At 36.9% G+C, this 22672-nt stretch overlaps 1 protein-coding gene across 2 annotated transcripts in view; it reads right to left on the reverse strand.

The window, feature by feature from the left end:
- Positions 1–237: 237 nt before the first annotated feature.
- The window catches only part of CAAP1 (caspase activity and apoptosis inhibitor 1), a 57415-nt gene continuing 34980 nt past the window's right edge, over positions 238–22672 (reverse strand). For both annotated transcript variants that reach the window (XM_037060615.1, XM_037060616.1), the window contains one exon: positions 238–1626. In XM_037060615.1, coding sequence (XP_036916510.1) covers positions 1280–1626 — 347 coding nt within the window. In that variant the 3' untranslated portion in view covers positions 238–1279. The remainder of the gene's footprint in view (positions 1627–22672) is intronic.

Consider the following 22672-nt stretch of genomic DNA (forward strand, 5'->3'; position numbering starts at 1 on the left):
TAAAGGCATGTTCAGGAAAAACAAAAAATTTGTAACTACAACTCCAATGTTTTATAAATACTCTCTATTTCCATAATAAATTGTCTACAATTTTTATATATAATTAAGCCACTACTAAAACATCATCTCGGCATGTTCAGTGTCTGAGAAAAATCTTCATACGGCATTAGTAAAGAATGGCTTATAAATAAAATAAACTATAATTGTGAGCAAATATAAAAAAACAACAGTTTCAGATTTATATTTTAGAGAAAAAAACAATTTATTTTAAGTTAAGTATCTCTACCTAAATTTATTTTGTTATCAAACAACTACAATTAGTGATGGGGCAAAAAGCATCCATAATTGTGGCAAGATGTTAATTATTTACAAAAACTATATGAAATCAGATTATAACTTAACAAAGCTTCCTGAAATTAATTTTGCTTTTCGAAATGTACCAAGTCTTCAAATCCAGAATGACAATCTTTATATTTTTAATTCATGGAATTTTAGTGCATCGATCTTCAAGCAAACACACTACATGAAAGCCTGTATGATAAAATATTTTCCTTCTCCTGAGAGCTGGGAATGAAAATGAAAATATGTTCCCTTTTTAGTGAAGAAAAACACTGGAACAAAATGTCCAATAATATCAAATGCCTGTTAGAATGGCTTGTCTGCTGGAATTAAAGTGGGGCAATTACTCTACATTGTTAAAAACTGCCTTACATTAAGGCTATTTTCTTTTACAAGTTTTTTTTCAGCTATTTCAGATTTCTGAACCTTGCAGTAAAAAATGTTACTCATTTTTTACTCATAAATCCACAACCATATAAGGTATATATCCTCAAGACAATTCATATTTTCAAAGTGCATATAAGCAAAACTAAATTTCTCATATTGTTAACAAAACTTGGAGCAGTATTTTAATATTTCACTGCTAACTATAGGTACCTTAAGAGCAACGTGCTTTGTCAATTTTTCTTAGCCTTTTAAGTTTGGTGCCCAAACATTTAAAAATAAAGAAAAAAAGTTACCAGGACTCTTTGCTAATGGCTTTTCAGATACTAATCTGCAGTTTATATTACAAAGTATCCAATTATCCAATGGTATTTGCCATGAACTCATAAAACAAGAACACACATATAATATAAAAGTCCTGTCAATGAAAAAAATGTATTATCTAATATGGGTTATATGAGAAATATCACATAAGACTCAAAATAAACATTAGATACAAAATTATATTATGTGGCTTTGTTGAAACACACCAAAAATTCAGGTTCAAGTTAAATAACTAGGTTGGCTTTTTTATATCACCAGCTTTCATTAGGGCTTTAATAGCTCTCGCCCTCATCTCAAGTTCTAGCAGCTCCAGCTGCTGTGCAGAAGGCTGAACATCTTCTGGTGGAGGAACAGTTAAGGTGGTTGCTTTGGGTTCCGTTGGACTAGACTCCGCCAGTCCCAGAATCTCATTCACACTTTTCTCAATGTCTTTCTCCAGGTCATCTATCTGACCAGCTTCACTCTGGACTGTATTTTCTGGAATCTCCGGAGCAGCTGCTTCTTCGTTGCATGGGCCTTCAATGTCACTGTCATAAGCATCTGCGTTTATACTGAGTACATCACTATCTTCCCCTTTGCCTGTAACAAATAAAAAACAAAAAGGGGAAAAGAGTCACGTAACCTAACTGCCCTGGTCAAAAATGTCCTTTCGCTTTATGATTAAAGGGCTGCTTTGAACCCACTGCCCACACCATGGAGTCCCAAACACATTCAGTAATCTCCATCCTATTGCCCTTCCCACTAACGCCTCAACTTTGAAAACAGATCTAAGTTAATGTAAATTTTAATGTATCTTTCATTCCAATTTAGAACATGAAAGCATTGTGAAATTTATACCATCAAGTGGAATTCTGTGATGCATTTTCCTAAATAAAATGTCAGTCATAACACTTTGCACCACAGTGAAGCTTCCACATTACAAACTGAAAACTGTCACTGGAAACCCTTTTCATAGGGTATTGTTTATTACTGAAGTAAAATTCCATTCTACAAAAATTTTAAAACACTTATTTCACTTTACACACTAAAAAAAAAAAAAGGAAAAATATCATTGGTAAGCTGGATACCAAATACACTGCAATTATCCCAAATCTTTTCCTATGCCTTTTCACTTTGTACTAACTCAATAAATTAAAGGAGAATGTCCAAGGTCATTTTCTAAGATAAAATAAGTTTTTCATTAAAAGGATTTTAATTAATAAATAATACATGATAAATTTTAGAAATGCATTTGTTATAAAACTTCTATAACTGATAAGAAAATGAATATAAATACTGATTATAGTTCTCAACCATTGTGGCCTTGGACATTACTCAAATCCAGGTGGTATTTAAAACCCTTGAGTGCTCACATACACCTCTAATCTATTTATCTTTTAAATTCTAATATTTCAAAAAAGTTATGATCCTGCCCTGGCTGGTGTGGCTCAGTGGACTAAGTGCAGGCCTGCAAACCAAAGGGTTGCTGGTTCAATTCCCAGTCAAGGCTTTCCTGGTTTGTGGGCCAGGTCGCCAGATGGGGACATGTGAAAGGCAACCACACATTAATTTTTCTCTCCCTCTCTTTCTCTTTCCCTTAGTCTCTCTCTAAAAACAAATAAATAAAATCTTTATAAAAAGTTATGATCCCCAAAATGTTAACTTTCTTAACTTCTTTAAAATTTTTTTAAAAATAGTAATAAGAGTAGACATTCTTTTTTTTTTATTTAAAGATTTTATTTACTTATCTTTAGAGAGGAAAGGAAGGAGAGGGGGAGAGAAATATCAATGTATGGTTGCCTCTCCTGTGTCTCCTGCTGGGAACTGGCCTGCAACCCAGGCATGTGCCCTGACTGGGAATCAAACCACGATCGTGTGGTTTGCAGGCCCACGCTCAACCCACTGAGCTACACCAGCCAGGGCTTTCTTAACTTCTTTATAGTAGAAAAACGTTATCTACAAAACAGGTTGAGAGATGGAAAATTCTCATAAAAGAATGTGTAGGAACAGGTAAAAATGACAATGAATAAATACCTAACAATAATAACCTTAAACGTAAATGGATTATATGCTCCAATTAAAAGACACAGGATAAGAAAGCACGACCCACACATGTGCTGCATACAAGAGACCCACCTCTGGACAAAAGACCTACGCAGATTAAAAGTGAAGGGCTGGAAACAAATTTTCCAAGCAAACAGACAAGAAAAAAAAAGCCGGGGTAGCAATTCTCATATCAGACAAAATAGACTTCCAAAAAAGGGCCATAAAGAGAGACCCAGAAGGTCACTTCATAATACTCAAGGGAAGAATCCACCAAGAAGACATTAACATCGTAAATATATATGCACCCAACATAAGAGCACCCAAATATATAAAGAAAATCTTAGAGGACTTCAAGAAAGAGATTGACAGCAACACAATTATAGTGGGGATTTTAACACCCCACTGTCAATAATGGCCAGATCTTCCAAAGAAAATATCAACAAAGATATTGTGGCATTCAACAACGCCTAAGATGAAATGGACTTAACTGATACATATAGAGACCTCCATCCCAAAGAAGCTAAATACACATTCTTTTCAAATGTACATGTAACATTCTTAAAGATAAACCACACGATAGGACACACACACAAAAAGCCTCAACAAATCGAAGAAAATTGAAATCGTATCAAACACTTTCTCCAACCACAAGGGACTGAAACTAGAAACCAACCCCAAGGGAAAAAACAGAAAACACTCAAAATCATGGAGATTGAATAGCATGCTATAGGTTAAGAATGAAATTAGGGAAAAAATCAAAGTTTCTGGAAACAAATGAAAATGAACTCACAACAACCCAAAACCTAATGGGACACAGTGAAGGCAGTCCTAAGAGGGAAGTTCATAGCAATATAGGCCTACCTAAAACAGACAGAAACATTTCAAACAAACAACCTAACCCTACGCCTACAAGAACTCAGGGAACAACAACAGACAGCCCAGAACAAGTAGAAGAAGGAAACAACCAAGATCAGATCAGAATTAAATGACACAGAGACTAAAAGCACAATTCTAAGGATCACGGAATCCAGGAGCTAGTTTTTTGAAAAGATAAGCAAAATCAACAAACCTTTAAAAGCAGGCTCATCAAGAAAAAAAGAGAGAGGACCCAGATAAACACAATCAGAAATGAACAAGAGAGATTACAACTGACACCACAGAAATACAAAGGACTGTTAAGAAATTACTATGAAGAACTGTATGCCAAGAAATTTGAAAACCTACATGAAATGGACAAATTTCTAGAAAAATATAATCTTCCAAACTTCAATGAAGAAGCAGAAAGCCTGAACAGACCAATAACACCTGATGAAATTGAAACAGTAATAAAAAAACTCCTGACACACAAAAGCCCTGGACCACGTGGTTTCACAGGAGAATTCCACAAAGCATTTTAAGGAAGAACTAACCCCTATTCTTCACAGACTATTCCAAAAAATCCAAAATGATGGAAGACTCCCAAACTCTTTTTATGAAGCTTGCATCATCCTAATCCCAAAACCAGATAAAGACACAGCAAAGAAAGAAAACTTTAGGCCAATATCGCTGATGAACATAGATGCTTAAATCCTCAGCAAAATATTGGCAAACTGCATCTAACAATACATTACAAAGATCATACACCATGACCAAGTGGGATTCATCCCAGGGATGCAAGGATGGTTCAACAGTTGCAAATCAGTAAATGTAATACATCACATAAACAAAAGTGAAGGCAAAAATCACATGATCATATCAATAAATGAAGAAAAAATTTTGATCGGGTACAGCACCCATTTATGACAAAAACAATCAGCAAAGTGGGAACAGAGGGAGCAATGGTCAATATAATAAAGGATATATATGAACAACCTACAGCCAACATCATACTCAATGGGCAAAAACTAAAATCTTTTCCATTAAGACTAGGAACAAGACAAGGTTGTCCACTTTCACCACTTCTACTCAATATAGTTAGTATTGGAAGTTTTAGCCACAGTGATCAGAAAAGGAAATAAAAGGCATCCAAGCTGGAAAGAAGGGAACAAAACTGTCATTGTTTGCAGATGACATGATAGTATACATAGAAAATCCTATTGACTCCACCAAAAAAACCGCTCAACCTAATAAATAAATTTGGCAAAACAGTGGGATACAAAGTCAATATCCAGAAATCAAAGGCATTTTTGTATACCAACAATGAAACAGCAGAAGCAGAAATAAAAAAAATCCCACTTGACATAGCAAAAAGAAAAATAGAGTACCTAGGAATAAACCTACCCAAGGAGGTAAAAGACCTGTATGCAAAAAACTACACAACTCTGAAGAAAGACATCAAGGAAGACACAAACAAATGGAAACATATACTGTGTTCATGGATTGGAAGAATTAACATCATCAAAATGTCCATACTACCCAAAGCAATTTACAGATTCAATGCAATACCTATTAAAGTGCCAATGGCATATTTCACAGACATAGAACAAACAATTCAAACATTTATATGGAATAGCAGCCACAATTCTGAGAAAGAAGAACAAAGTAGGCGGGATCAGAATACTTAATACCAAGCTGTATTACAAGGCCACTGTAATCAAAACAGCCTGGGACTGGCATAAAAACAAGAACATGGACCAATGGAGTAGAACAGAGAGCCCAGAAATAAACCCAAGTCTATATGGTTAATTAATATTTGATAAAGGGGGCAGCAACATAAAATGGAGTAAAAATAGCCTCTTCAACAAACGGTGTTGAGAGAACTGGACAGCTACGTGCAAAAAAATGAAACTCCAGCACCAACTTACACCATACACCAAAATAAATTCAAGGTGGATAAAAGACTTAAATATAAGCCGTGACACCATTAAAGTCATAGAGGAGAACATAGGCAGGAAAATCTCAGATATTTCACGCAGCAACATTTTTACTGATATGTCCCCTAGAGCAAGGGACATAAAGGAAAGAACAAACAAATGGGATCTCATCAAAATTAAAAGCTTCTGCATGGCTAAAAACATTTAAAAAAAGAGAACCAAATGTATGGAAAAACATATTTGCTAATGATACCTCTGACAAAGGTTTAATCTCCAAAATATACAAAGAACTTACATGACTCTACTCTAAGAAGACAAGCAACCGAATTAAAAAGTGGGCGAAGGACTTGAACAGACATTTCTCTAAGGAGGACATACAGAAGATCCAGAGACACATAAAAAGATACTCAGCATCACTAGCTATCAGAGAGATGCAAATTAAAACCACAATGAGATACCACTTTATACCAGTCAGAATGGCCATCATAATAAACAAAGCAACAAACAACAACTGTTAGAGAGATTGTGGAGAAAAGGGGACCCTAGTTCACGGTTGGTGGGATTGCAGACTGGTACAACGACTATGGAAAACAGTATGAAATTTTCTTAGAAAACTAAAACTGGATCTGCCTTTTGACCCAGCAATTCCAGTGCTGGAATTATACCCTAAGAATCCTGAAACACCAATTCAAAAGAACCTATGCACCCCAATGTTCATAGCAGTGCTATTTATAACAGCCAAGTGTTGAAAGCAACTTAAGTGTCCATTAGGAAATGAATGGATCAAAAACCCGTGGTTCATTTACACAACGGAATACTACACAGCAGAAATAAAGAAGGAGTTCCTACCCTTTGTAGCAGTGTGGAATGAACTAGAGAGCATTACATTAAGTGAAATAAGCCAGATACCATATGATGTAACCTAGAAATGGAACCTAATCAACAAAACAAACAAACAAGCAAAAAAGAACCAGAGACATGGAAATACAGAACAAACTGACAAAGACCAGAAGGGAGTGGGCACTGGGATAACGGGAAAGAAGGGAAACATGCACAACAGACCCATAGGCAAGGAGAATGGGGTGGGTATTGTCTTTAGGAGCAGAGGTTGGATGGGGCAGGGGAGAGCAATGGGGGGTAAATGCGACTACTGTAACTGAACAACAATAGAAAAATAAATTTAAAAAACTCTAAGTTTCGAAAAGTTAACTTTCATGCCTAGCAGCAGGCTTTAATCTAAAAGTCCGTATTTGTGGTCACCATTTCTGAATGAAATCTGCAGTCTCTTTACAAGAATTTAAAATGCATGTTCTTGGAAAAAATGTGATTTTTCTTCAGACTAGAAGTTGTACCTTGACAATGAAGAGCAAAATAACATAATGGGTGGGTAGGAAGAGAGAGAGCATCATAAAGTTGGGATATCTGAGTCCTAAACCTTCCTCTGCTATTACATATGTGATTATGGGCAAGTCCCTTACCTTACACAGTTTGTAAACATTAAGAAAAATTGTTCTACGATATCTCTAAAGTCCAACTGGATCTCAATAGGACCTATAAGATTCTACTTGTCAATAATTCAAGCTATCAGAAACACAAGGAGGACCCAAAGAAAACCAGAATGTATTTATAAAAATTGTATATTCATTTTTATAAATTTACATTTCAGTCACCTTCAAAGTACTCCTCATTTGATACAATACACCTATTGAGACATATTTTCCACTGCTAAAAAAGTTTTTGAACCTATCAATTTCAATGTCTTTTAGTGCTTCTTTTGGTTTATGTTTCACCACTTCCACATCAGCAAAACATTTCCCTTTGAGGACTTTTTTCAGCCAGGAAAACCAAAAGAAATGGTCACCTGAGGCAATATCAGGTGAATAGGGAAGGTGGGACACAGGGATTATGACTTTTTTGGTCAAAAACTGCCAAACACTGAGCATGGTGTGGACAGGTGCTCTCATAAATCACCCATCAAGAAATGAAAAAATGTGTTGAAATCACCCATCAAGAAATGGGAAAATGTGTTGAAAGAGTCTTCAAAAATAATTCACGGAAGACGAACAGAGCCTCTCACAACAGCGCCAGCTGGTATACTGATACAGATGGGTACCTAGAACACCCACCTAGTGGGAAAAGCCTGTACTACAAGGAGCCTGCCATCCAGGATTAATTTTTTTTGCGAGGGGGTGGGTTCCCCCTCATAGTTCTGATGCATAAAATGAAAACATATGTAGTAACTGACTGCATGCTTATGACTTCTTAATATGTCTTCTTAAATTCAACAACTCAAACCCTACAACATGGAATAATTAAATATGTCTAAATTCTTGTTAAATAGGGCAACTTCAACACACATATCAAATTTCTCTCCTTACCAAGAACCCACTGAAGTGACAGAAGAGATGTATTTTAAAATAACAGTATAAAAATTATAAGATAACTGAAAATTTATACTATATACGTGAAATGCTGACCTGTTTCTACCCTTTGTCCATGTCTTTAATTATTTCTTAAATATATCTAGACATTGTATATATTCTTATAGTTGTCTTTTTGAAAATTTTAAAATTATCTGCCCCATCTTAAAATTAATGAGAAAATGCTCAGCAATAAAACTTTCTAATAAAAATGCAAATTAAAACAATATGATATGACATTTTATTCAGTAAAAAGCAGAAATTTTATCAATCTGGAAAATAATTAGTAACTTGGTATGATGGAAAAATGTTCAAAATATACTGTCAAATCAACTAAGATAAAGAGTGATAATCATATATATGTTAAGAATAATAAATTATTAATAGTGGTTACTTCTGTGGAGGGCGGTAAAGGTAGAAAGAGAAGAAAACAATATTTCCAGTTTCACTCTACGAACATCATGTATTTCTTCAATCATTTCCAGTATAATAACCTTGAAAAAGTTTAAAAACTAAAATAAAATCATGGTATTGGATAACAAAAAAGGGTGTCATCTAAAAAGAAAATTTTCAGGGTATTTAAAAAATACAGGTGACAGAATGAAACTGACAGAAAAATAAGAGCAAAGCGAAACCAGAGCCAAAGACTCCTTGGATAAGAAGGTCTTGGAAGCAAGGAAGAGTGAGCTGCAGAACAAGCAAGCAATTAAAACTAATTTCAGAGTTTGTGAGCCATCCGAACCCTCCCTTCTTACCTTCCCGTTTCCTGCCACATGCCCAAACACTCTAATGAAAATGCTATTTTTGTTACATTAAAGAAAGAGGTGTTAGAGGAATGGATCCAAACAACCACTGAAGAAGCCCAAACTAGGACCAGAGAAATTTAGCTTCAAGAAGTGAACGACCAAGATGAACAAAAGAAGAAATAAAGAAAACTTAGGGATCCAAAGATAACCTATCGGGTGAGCAGGGGAAAGGTGAGTAGGAGAGTTGACTTGGCAGCTTCAGAGAGACAAGTAGACACAGCAGCCACACAACAAGTACACAGTACCATGAAAAAAACCAGAGAACAAGAAATGTTAAAATTTATAAACAGTTATCAAAAGCAAATGTTCAATGGTTGCTGGAAGATAATATTAAAAAGAACTTTCAAAGTATAGAAAAAATATATATATTTAGAGTATGCAACACAAGTTGAAAGATGAGGCTAAATGCTGAATCCAACGTAATACATTAATTCAACAAATATTACTAAGCACCCACCATGTGAAAGAAAGTTTCAAACATCAAGGAAACAGCGATGAATTAAAAAAAAAAAAAAAAACCTGCCTTACATCTAAGTCATAGGAGAGACAGTATAAATAAACAAATACCAGATGCTATGAAGAAAAATGAAGCAGGAAAAGAAGATGGTAGTAGGAGAATGCCTTCACAGAGTGAGTATTGTGATCTGATAAGGTAACATTTGAGCACAGACTTGAATAAAGTGACAGAATAAGTCAGAGAGCAATAAAGAGACAGTGGCGAGAGAAAATAAAGAAATAAGAAAATAAAACTAATCTAGAAAAAAATTGATCTCAGGTGAAGAAGGTCTTCACACAGAAAAAGGGCTTGCAAAAGTGCACAACATCAAACCTACATCACATCCAGGAAAATACCACAAGTTGATACTGAATCATTTTTCTCTTTAATTCTCAGTAGTGCCCAGAGGAGAAAAAACCTAGATTACCAACTATAGCTAGTTACAGGGAATCACAAGTATTATTATCAGCCACTGTGGACAATATATCCCAATGGCTAGTGACACGACAACACCAAAAGAGAATAAATGCCTCCTTATGGAAGAACACAACACTGCTTCTAAATATTCTTGTCCAAAAATTGAGCATGAATATATCTAACTATATATTCTAACTATATATATATATATATATATATATATATATATATATATAACTGCCAATTTACAGAAAATAAAGGAATGTTAAATGAAACATCGAATGTAATCACGCATGGACAACAAGGTGGTGATTACTGCAGGGAGGGGGGTTTAAGCAGACTAAATAGTAATGAAAAAGATATAATAAAGATTATATACTTTTAAAAAAGGAAATGCAATCACCAATATTCAGACTGAGCAACTAGCATATAAACAGCAAAGAAAGAGAGAGAGAAAGAGGGAGGGTAGGAAAGAGGAAGGAGATGGGGAAGCATATAAAGATATTTACTATCAACCAACTGCAACAGGGACCTTATCGAGATTCCAATTCATCCACATATAGTTTAAAGTATAGGACAATCAGAAATCTGAACACTGGACATCTGAGGATTAAAAATATTTACCATTAGAATTTCTGGCCAAGATGGAGGCATAGGTATACATACTTTTCCTGCTCGCACAACCAAAAGAAGGACAACAATAAATTTAAAAACAAAAAACAACCAGATCTACCAGAAAATCAACCTGTATGGAAGTCCAACAATCAAGGAGTTAAAAAAGAAACATTCATGCAGACTAGTAGGAGGGGTGAAGACGGGCAGCTGGTGGACAGGGTGGTCCCACACTTGCGGGCAGGTAAGCCAGGAGGAACAACTGGGGAGTGAGAGCGACCATGCAACCCAGGATTCCAGCATGGAGAAGTAAAGCCTCAAAACCTCTGACTATAGGAAATAAAGTCTGTGGGGGTTGAGACCGCAGGAGAAAATCCCAGCCTCACAGGAGAGTTCGTTGGAGAGACCTGTGGGCTCCTAGAATGTATATAAACCCACCCACCCAGGAATCAGCACCACAAGGAACCAATTTGCTTATGAAAAGTGGGGAAAGAGCCAGTCAAAAGCTGACTAAGTGGCATTTTTCCCTCTTGGATTCCCCCTCTACACACACAACACAGGGAAGTGGGTTGTCCCACCCTGGGAACACCTAAGGCTCCACCCCTAACTACATAACTGGTGTGCCAAGACAAAGAAATATGGCCCAAATGAAAGAACAGATCAAAGCTCCAGAAAAAATACAACTAAGCGACAAAGAGATAGTCAACATATCAGATGTAGACTTCAAAACACTGGTAATCAGGATGCTCACAAAAATGGTTGAGTATAGTTGCAAAATAGAAAAAAAAGTGAAGGCTATGAAAAGTGAAATAAAGAGAACCAACATGAAGGGAAGGAAACTGAGACTTAAATGCTTTGGAGCAGAAGGAAGAAATAAACATTCAAACAGAACAGAATGAAGAAACAAGAATTAAAAATTGAGGAGAGGTTTAGGAACCTGTGGGATAACGTTAAACATTCCAACATTTCAATCATATGGGAGCCAGAAGGAGAAGAGAAAGAACAAGAAATTGAACATTTAGTTGAAAAAAATAATGGAAGAAAACTTTGCCAATCTAGCAAAGGAAGTAAGACTTCCAGGAAGTCCAGGAAGCTCAGAGTCCCAAAGAAGTTGGACCCAAGGAAGCACACACTAAGGTATACCATAATTACGTTACCCAAGATTAAAGACAAGGAGAGAATCTTAAAAGCAGCAAGAGAAAAGGAGACAGTTACCTACAAAGGAGTTCCCATAAGGCTATCACCTGGTTTCTGAAAGGAAACCTTGCAGGCAAGAAGGGGCTGAAAAGAAGCATTCAAAGTATGAAAGGCAAGGACCTACATCCAAGATTACTCTATCCAGCAAAGCTATGGTTTACAATGGGAGGGCAGACAAAGTGCTTCCCAGATAAGGTCAAGTTCAAGGTGTTCATCATCACCAAGCCCTTATTATATGAAATGTTAAAGGGACTTATCTAAGAAAAAGTCAAAACTATGAACAGTAAAATGACAACAAACTCACAGCTATCAACAACTGAACCTAAAAACAAAAACAAATAAGCAAAAAACTAGAATCACAGAAATGGAGATCACATGGAAGGTTATCAGTGGGGAGGGGGAGGGGGAGAATGGGGGAAAAGGTACAGGGAAAAAGAAGCATAAATAGTAGGTACAAAATAGAAAGGGGGAGTCTAAGAATAGTATGGGAAATGGAGAAGCCAAAGAACTTATATGTATGACCCATGAACATGAACTAAGGTGGGGGGAACATGGGTGACAGAGGGGATGCAGGGTGGAAGGGAATAAAGGGGAGAAAAAATGGGACAACTGCAATAGTACAATCAATAAAATATATTTTATGTATATATACTGATATATATATATCATATACTGATACATACATATATGTGTGTGTGTGTGTGTGTGTGTATCTTTACTCTGCAACCCCCAGGGTAATAATGGATCAAGACCATAATAAACAGCCTCTAAAACCCTTAGGTGTAAGACTGACAACACTTGAACCAATCAATCATGCTTTCTTTAAAACATATGTTAACTGATTTTAGAACGAAAGTAAGGAAGAGAGAGATGGAGAAACAGATGTGGGAGAGAAACAGCTACTGGTTGTCTCCCGTACGCTTCCAACCAACTGAACCACACTGGCCAGTGCCAATCAATCATTACTCACATCATAATACCACCAATGAATAAAACTAGGTTAAATCTGAATTTTTATGAATATTTGATGATAGTAAATATTACTTTTTAAGGAGATATGATTATGTCTCCTATGATTAAAATGAGATCTCATATTTAAGAGATACACACATATTAAAACATTTACAGATAAACTGAAAAGATATTAAGATTTGCTATAAAATAACCTGGGGGTATTAAGCAGTTGGGGATATAAATGGAAAAATAAAAAAGATGGCCATAGGCGAATCACTGTTGAAGGTGAAGCTAAGAGAATTGATGTTTCTGCTTTCTTTCCTATTTTTGTTTGAAAGTTTCTGATAAAGTTTTTTAAAACATTAATTTCCACTTAGAGACCTAAACAACATTTCTGAAAATGTTAAAAACAAGTATGTGTATATCCTGGACAACATGAAAAAATTAAATCTCAGTACTTCTATCAGACATAGAGGGGGTTATAAAAAGGGTTAAATTATTTATATTTTCAATTAAGTAGTTTTTCATACCTGATTTTAAGTTATTCACATCCAGTGGTTATGAGACTTAGATGAACAGAGTTCACCATCCTTCTCTCTAGGTCCTGGATGTTAGCTCTCCGGGGCGTCCGGTGTTAGAGATTTGCTTGAATCTCATTGGTAACAAAGTCTACGATACATTCTATACTGGACGGCAATGCTATTCCTCCATGGATTTCTTTTCTTAGACAACGGATAATTTTGGTTTTACTAAATTTTAAGTCATGAAGAACACATTTCTAATGTATTCTAAATGTAGGAAGTCGGCTTGATAACTTCAACCGTTTTATTGAGTTCCCATCTTTTCAAGAAACGAGAACTTATTTTCTGAAAACAGTTATTCTTGTAAAGTGTGAGAATCCTTTCCATAGAGGCCTTTGATATTCCTCTCAGCAAAACTAATAAAACTTGACTATTCTTGTCACCTAGTATTTTAAACTACAGGTTTACATTTAAGTGCATCATGTTAACCATCACACAGGATCTGACAGAAGGAAGGCCTGCTTGAGTGTGGTTGGTAAAGCAATAATATGGTGTCATAATTCACAGTTTTAGTTTGAATAATTCACCTAGAATTTTATATGGTGTACTTGAGTGTGATATTGTTATGTTAGAGAATTGCATAATTATGTTTTTGTAATAGAAAAGGGTCATTATTTGTGCCGGACCCTGTATTCAAAATTTAATCATGGCATAAATGATTGCTTCTAATAAGGAAGAAAATTCAAACAATATGGAAAACCTGTCTAATATTCTATCAAAACCCTCATTGGATTTCCAGATAACATGAGTGTCCACTAGCCTGTAACCCTAACTTTTAAATATCATACATCAAGAAATTACTCCAAGAATCAACAAATATTCATTCAGTACCCATTACATTTACCACCATGAGGCTGTAAGGGCCACTGAAGAGGCAGGCTTTATAAAATGCCACAGGTGGGGTAGACTAAGTATTTGTCACATGATTAAGACATAGTTTTTGCCTTCATGGTGCTTATGTCTGCTTGAAATATGAAAACCATACTTTAAAGTGCTAAGTTGTACAATATAAAGTATAAAAGAATTTCAGAATGTGTAAGGCAACAGGGAAAAGTGAAGGAGATCATCACAGACATGTGATATGAGGTAGGCCTTAGAATCTAATGGGTATATGGCCAAGTGTGAGGGACAAATGGACAGAGGCAAAGTGCTAGATCTAAGCTTAGTACAGATTTATGTGATCCTACCAAGAATAAAGTGCACACAGGAGTATAAAAATATAGCATCCAAAATTACTGTCTCTGAAGATCACAGTTTTAGGACAGAACACATAATGAGGAACCCCTGTCAGCCTTTTACAATGAATCAGTTAGGTGATTACTTTGGGGTCACATTGGAGCACAGTAACAGGCTGGCACATGAGAGATTCCTGACCATACTCTTTCCTCTATTAACTTAAAAGTAAATAGGAAGAAAACCTTTAAAAATGTGCCCCATAGTGGCGAGAGTGTTATGAGGGCTGCATTCAAAGAACACATGGAAGCTCCAAGCTCCCACCCACATACCTTACCCTATGTACACCTCTTGTCTGAATGGTCATCAGTATCCTTTATCATATCCTTTTATAATAAACTAGTGATCTAGTAAAAAAAATAGGAATAAATACGAAATTGTGCAAAGTGGAAAACGAACATGAAATAGCTATTTCAATATTCATATTTATAAGCACTAGAGTTTAGAGTTTAGAATGAGGCAACTCCATCCATCCCCAACAACCTGTTGGAACATACTCATTTAAAAGGGCATGACGCTCAAATACCTTCTGCTAGTAAGATCTCAGTGCTGCATAATCTGCCCTTTCAAGGAAGGCTTGCTCAAACTCACTGCAATTTCACAGTGTCCTGTTTCCTGGGGCATCTGCTTCTAAAAGCTCAGAAAGAGATACTACATACTTGATTCTAATTTTAGATAATGCCAAAGTATCTCATATATGTATGTAGTGAGCAGCCAGTCATTACTCAAAAAAGTGGTAGTAGTATTTATAAAACATAGAAATCCTACCCTAAACTTAAAAACACTTTTATTAAATAAGTAGGAAACCTAACAAAAACTGTCAGTTTAACCCCTAATTCTTCCCATAATAGAAAATACATGAAATGGAAGTACTGAGAGACTCTGGGGAAAATAACTATGTCACCTTACAGTATGATTGTTAAGGTGGAAAATGCAGTAAGAAGTGTCCTGTATGTTTTCAAAATGGTCAGAGAAAAGGTGTAATCTCATGGGGAAGGATAGTTCAAGGGTGTAGAAAAATCCTCAAAAATAAAACTCTATCAAACATTACTAAAATGAGGAAATATCCAAGAATTATAAGCTACTGAGGAATCTATGATGACCACATATTTTACAAAAGGCACATAATCAATAATTAATATAAAAGACTGGTATGACTCTATATAAGACAAACAAACAAAAAGACCAGAAAGAAAAACAAGCTCTGAAGCAATCCACTTACTCATTCAAAGGAATTTAAGTCCCCGCTATAGACAAGCACTGAAGACTCAAAGGATCCTAAGACATACATGATCCTTTACCCTACAGAAGTTCTCATTTAAAGATGACAGTCACATGTAAACAAAGAGAAATACCACAGAATAAAGCAACTTAGGGCTACAGACCATGTCAAAGTAGTATTTAGGTAGTCAAAAGTATTTCTTGAAAAAAAAGTATTTCTTCAGTTGAAAACAATGAATTGTGCTATACCAGAAGTAAATGAACAGGCGATAGTGTTATGAACTAGGTCATATCAATTCTTATAGATAGCACTGAAAGAAGAGGTGAGGTTGGCAGAAGAAGGTTAGGGAAGGCCTCACCAATTTGGAGATGTTTGATCCTAAAGGACAAGTAGCTTGACCTAAAAAAGACTACACCACTTGCACGAATGAGTATGAATCTCAGATTTAAATAAACTGCAGTGACAGATATTAAAACTTGTACAACTCATAGATCTCCATTTGTATTCTGAGATATGCTGTAAACTAGACACACTGATAAACACAGTTCTGGTTTTCACAAGGTGACTTTTATAAGACTACATAGTACAGTGACCTGGTATCAATTCCCAGTAAAACTCAAGGTTTGTTAAGAGCTGTTGATAACCCTCCATGTGATCTCCATTTCTGTGGTATTGTTCCTGTTCTAGTCGTTTGCTTAGTTTGTTTTTGATTTAGGTTCTGTTGGTAATAACTGTGAGATTGTTGTTGTTTTACTATTCGTATTTTTTATCTTCTTTTTCTTAGATAAGACCCTTTAACATTTCATATAATTAGGGCTTGGTGGTGATGAACTCCTTGAATTTGACCTCATCTGGGAAGCACTTCATCTGCCCTCCATTGTAAACCATAGCTTTGCTGGATAGAGTAATCTTGGATGTAGGTCCTTGCCTTTCATACTTTGAATACTTCTTTTCAGCCCCTTCTTACCTGCAAGGTTTCCTTTCAGAAACCAGGTGATAGCCTTCTGGGAACTCCTTTGTAGGTAACTGTCTCCTTTTCTCTTGCTGCTTTTAAGATTCTCTCTTTATCTTTAATCTTGGCTAATGTAATTAACATGTGCCTTAGTGTGTGCTTCCTTGGGTCCAACTTCTTTGGGACGCTGAACTTCTTGGACTCCCTGGAAGTCTATTTCCTTTGCCACATGAGGGAAGTTCTCCTTCATTATGTTTTCAAATAAGTTTTCAATTTCTTGTTCTTCCTCTTCTCTCTCTGGAACCCCTATGATTCGGATGTTGGAATATTTAGATTTGTCCTAGAGGTTCCTAAGCCTCTCCTCATTTTTTTGGATTCTTGTTTCTTCATTCTGTTCTTCTTGAATGTTTCTTTCTTCTTTCTGGTTCACACCATTGATTTGGGTCTCAGTTTCTTTCCTGTCACTGTTGGTTCCCTGTATATTTTCCTTTATTTCACTTAGCATAGCCTTCATTTTTTCATCTAATTTGCAACCATATTCAGCCAATTCTGTGAGCATCCTGATTACTAGTGTTTTGAACTGTGTGCATCTGACAGGATGGCTATCTCTTCATCACTTAGTTGTATTTTTTCTGAAGCTTTGATCTGTTCTTTCATTTGAGCCTTCTTTTTTTTTTTTTGGTCTCAGCAGGCCTGTTACATGGTAAGTGGTGGAGCCTTAGGTATTTGCCAGGGCAGTGCAACCCACATCGCTGTTCTGTGATGCACTGTATGTGGGGGAGGTATCCAAGAGGGAACAATGCTTGCTAGGCTCTCTGCTGGTTTTTAGTCACCACCACCCCCCACCCCCGCTATCCACAATCAAATTGGGCCCTTCTGGTGCTGATTTCTGGGTGAGTGGGGTTGTGTTATGTTCTAGAACCCTGTGGGTCTCTCCAGTGAACTCTCCTATGAGGCTGTAAGTTTCTCCCACTGTCTCAACCCCCAGAGGAGTTTTCAGTCAGAGGTTTTGAGGCTTTATTTTCCCTCAAACTGGGAGGCTAGAATCCTGGGTCGTGTGGTCTGTCTCACTCCCCAGTTGTTCCTCCCAGTTTATTTGCATGTGAATGTGGGACCACCCAGTCATCCAGCCACTGCCTTGCTGCAAGTCTTCTCTGCCTTGCTGCCCATCTCCACCCCTACTACTGGTCTGGATGAATATTTCTTCTCTAACTCCTTGGTTGTTGGACTTCCATACAATTCAATTTTATGTCAGTTGTGGTTGTTTTTGGTTTTTAAATTTCTTGTTGTCTTTCTTTTGGTTGTGCGAGGAGGCACAGTGTGTCTACCTATGCCTCCATCTTGGTTGGAAGTCCCCAAGTCGGGATGTATTAACTTTTAAGATGCTTATTCAACATCTAAAATAAAGTAACTATATAAGTGTTGGAATGAGGTCTGAATTACAGATATAAAATTGTAATTGCCAGACCTGGAACTACCTAAAATCACCACCTGAAAATGCAGAAAAGAGAAAAAGTCCACAGAGTAAACCCTGGGGCACTCACCCTCTAGAAGAAGGGTACAGGAAAGCATAGTGCAAAGGGGTTGAGAAGAAGTGCAATGTCAAGAGGGAAGTGGACAGTCAATGGTGTCAAACGTGGCTAGCGGGTTAAGAAGAGGACTCAGCAATGGCCAAGAAATGGATGCTGGCAATAGTTCGTCTGCGGGGGGGTCATTAATTAGGGAAAGAGAAGAAACATCCAGGTACCAAAGGGAAATGTCATAACTATACAAATAGTGGGGCTAGTGTCAGCTTCAAAGAATTCATCCTTTCTAATAGGAAGAAGAAAGAAATGTACATTAAGATGCAGGTGTATATAAAAGATTAATTCCATATCTGTTTTATTTTATTAGACAAGTTCTTTCCAAATCAGGCCACATTTTATTTATCTTTCCACCCCTGGTGCCTAGCACAAAACAAAGATTAGTATGCAACACCAAGGGATAAGCTTCAAAATTCAAAGAGACATCATTTAGAAGAGGTATTAAATTCATTTTCTATATTCCAAAGGTCACAAGAGGAACAATGAGTAAAGTTACATAAAGACAGACTACACTTCAATACAGAACCAATTTTTCCAATGAGAGATAGCTAGATGACCTCAAGGGGATGAGGCAGAAAGTTACTGAAATTACTGAAATAATGACAGTAGAAATAATTATAATAAGCTGATATTTATTGAGCACTTATTACTAAGTTCTTCTCTGAAGAGCTTTACATGTATTAACTTTTTAATCTTTATGCCAACATAATAATAGACATTCAAATTTATCATCCCCATTTTATAAATGAGGAAACTGAGAGGCAGAGAGTTTAAGTACCTCATCCTCATCCACAAAACTAAAACGGCAGAACCAAAAATCAAATGAGTCCATTTCGAAAATCTATGCATTTAAACATTCTATTCAGCATCCTAGACCTTAACAGAATCAGAATGACCACAAACTTCATGGATCAGAATGTTGTTGATTCAGGATGAATATATCGTCTTCTCAGAGGTCCCTTAAACCCACTGGAATAAATATAATATGTAGAAGACATAGACCTAAAAAGTATGTGTTAAACGTGAATAAATAAGAGAATGAAAACACAAGCCACTTAGATAATATCTACAAAACATATCTAAGAAAGGACTCCTATCCACACTAAATAATAACTGTTAAAACTCAACAATTAGGGCACTACAGGTCAATATGATGATATAGATAAACATGGCTCACCACACCCAACCACATCAATGAAAATTACAGCTAAAATGTAGAACAACTATCACTCAGAACCATCAGAAATCGAGTTAAATGGAAGTCTGACAACTATAGAATTAAAGAAACCACATCCATCCAGACAGGTAGGAGGTGTAGAGATGCTTGTCCCACATCTACAAGTGGTGGGTAAAAATTCAGGAGAGATATCTTGGGAGCAAGAGGTCTCAGCCCCACACCAGGTCCCCAAGCCCAGGGTTCCAGTGCCAGGAAAATAAATCCACTTAACTTCTGGCTGCAGAAGCAGCTCCTCTTAAAGAACCACATACAGCCTTACTCAGACCAACGCTCTCTGAGCTCCACCACTGGTATAGCAGTTGAAAGGCACTAGTGGCACATGGGGAGGAAGTCAAGTGGCTGGTATCAAGGCGGGAGCTGGAAGACTTGTTTTCTTTCTCTTAGACTGAAAGGTGAGCAGAGGTCATTGTCCCTTTTCTAAACCCTCCCCTCACAGAGCCACAGAGATGGCAGGCAGGTGCCATATCTGAGACTCCATCAACCTAACACTGTTTGCCCCAACCTGGAGATTCCCTGAGACTCCCTCCCATCCAACTTACTGGCCCACTCAAACTTTTAACAGCTGATCTTGGCTCATGCTTCACAACTTACTAAATCCTCTCAAACAAGCAATAACTGGCCTCAGTGAGCACCATCTCCTATCCATTACCTCTTGCTAAATGACCCTAGGCTTAGCACTAGCAGCAACCAGCCTAGATTCACAGTTCGGCTTTACCTAGGAATCTCTAAGCCCAGCACAAGTAGCAACCATGTCAGACAGCCTTATAGCTCATGCAAGGTGGCCCTGGATAGACACAGTGGGGGATGACCTTGGCCTGAACCACCAGAGAAATCCCAGAGCCTGTCCCAGTGGACAGCTATAAACCTTTTTTTGGAGCAACACCCTGTCCCAGCATAGCTGATCCTATATAGAGGGCATAGGTTGGTGGTAAGTGGTCATAGCCAGTCTCCTTGCAGCTAACTGGCCTGGGTAAATCCCTCTTATTGATCTTGATTGCCAATAGCAATCAAGACTCAGCTACAGCCCACACCAAGGGAACACCTCAAGTACCCAGGCTGGGTGATACAAGAAGCTATGCTATTGGACCCTACTGGACACCTACTACATTAGGCTATACTATCAAGACACAGAGTCAAAGCAACTCTACCTAATATATAGAAGCAAACAAAGAGAGGCTGCCAAAATGAGGAGTCAAAGAAACACAGTCCAAATGAAAGAACAGATCAAAAGTCCAGAAAAGAACTACACAAAATGGAGTTAAGCAATCTATCAGATACAGAGTTCAAAACACTGGTTATAAGATGCTCGAGGGAATTAGGCTCTCAACCACAAAAAAATATCCAGTCAGAAACAAAGAATATACTAACTGTAAAAAAGAATAATTTACAGGGAAACAATAGTAGAGTGGATGTAGCCAATAATCAAATCAATGATTTGGAATATAAGGAAGCAAAACACAACCTATCAGAACAACAAGAAAAAAGAATCCAAAAAAATGAGGATGGTGTAAGCAGCCTCTGGGACAACTTCCAACTCTCCAAAATTCCCACAATAGGGGTGCCAGAAGAAGAAGAGAAACTGGAAATATATTTGAAAAAATAATGAAAGAAAACTTCCCTAATTTGGTGAAGGAAATAGACATAGAAGTCCAGGAAGTACAGAGTCCCAAACAAGATGGATGCAAAGAAGCCCTCTCCAGGACACATCATATTTTAAATGGCAAAGGCTAAAGATAAAAAAGCAAGAATCTTAAAAGCAGCAAGAGAAAAGGAGTTAGTTACCTACAGGGGAGTTCCCATAAGACTGTCGGCTGATTTTTCAAAAGAAATTTTGCAGGCTAGAAGGGATTGGAGAGAAATATTTAAAGTCATGAAAAGTGGGGACCTGCAGCCAAGATTGCTGTACCCAGCAAAGCTATCACTTAGAATAGAAGAAGCAGATAAAGAGCTCCCCAGACAAGAAAAAACTAAAGAAGTTCATCATCACCAAACCATTATTATATGAAATGTTTAAGGGATTTATTTAAGAAAAAGAAGATCAAAATTATGAACAGTAAAATGGCAATTAATACATATCTATCTACAATTGAATCTAAAAAACAAACTAAGGAAACAAGAACAGAGACAGAATCATGGATATGGAGAGCTGATGGTTGCCAAATGTGGGGGGGTATGGAGGAGAATGGGTGAAGAGGTGAGGGGATTAAGAAGTATCAACAGGTAGAAACAGATTAGTCATGGGGATGTAAAGTACAGTATAGGAAATGGAGTGGCCAAAGTACTTAAACACATGACCCACAGACACAAACAATGGTGTGGGGGATGCCTGAGGGGGTAGTGGATGCTGGGTTGTGGGGGGGAGGTGAAAAAATTGGGACAACTGTTAATAGCATAATCAATAAAATATAATTTAAAAGACTCAACAATTAGAAAACAAACAACGCAATTTAAAAATGGGCAAAAGATCTGAAGAGACAAGTCACCAAATAAGATATATACATGGCAAGAAACATGAAAAGACAATCGACATCCTATGTCACTAGGGTATTGCAAAATAAAACTAGATACCATTATACACCTACTAGAATGAGCAAAATCCAAAACAATGAGAGAACCACATGCTAGCAAGAATTTGGAAGAGGAGGCCCTGGCTGGTATAACTCAGTCTTGATTGAGCACATGCCTGTGAACCAGAGGATCAGGGTTCGATTCCCAGTCAGGGCACATGTCTGGGTTGCAGGCCGGTTCCCTGCAGGCCAGCCCCCAGCAGGGGATGCATGAAAGGCAACCATACATTGATGTTTCTCTCCCTCTCTCCTTCCCCTTTAAAAGATAAATAAATAAATAAAATCTTTTTTAAAAATCAGGTTTAAAAAAAAGAATTTGGAAGAGGAACTCGCACTCGTTGTTGGTAGGAATGTAACATGGTGTAGCACTTTGAAAGATGACAGTTTTGCAGTCTCTTATCAAACTAAACTTGGTATTCACCCAGAGTTGAATTTATGTTTACACAAAAACCTGCATACAAATGATTATAGCAGCTTTATTTACGACTGTCAAAACTTAGAAGCAAACCAGATGTCCTTCAATAGGTGAGT

The sequence above is a fragment of the Sturnira hondurensis genome, unplaced genomic scaffold, assembly GCF_014824575.4.
Source record: "Sturnira hondurensis isolate 20B ecotype Veracruz unplaced genomic scaffold, ASM1482457v3 Scaffold0012012, whole genome shotgun sequence".
Taxonomy (NCBI): Eukaryota; Metazoa; Chordata; class Mammalia; order Chiroptera; family Phyllostomidae; genus Sturnira; species Sturnira hondurensis.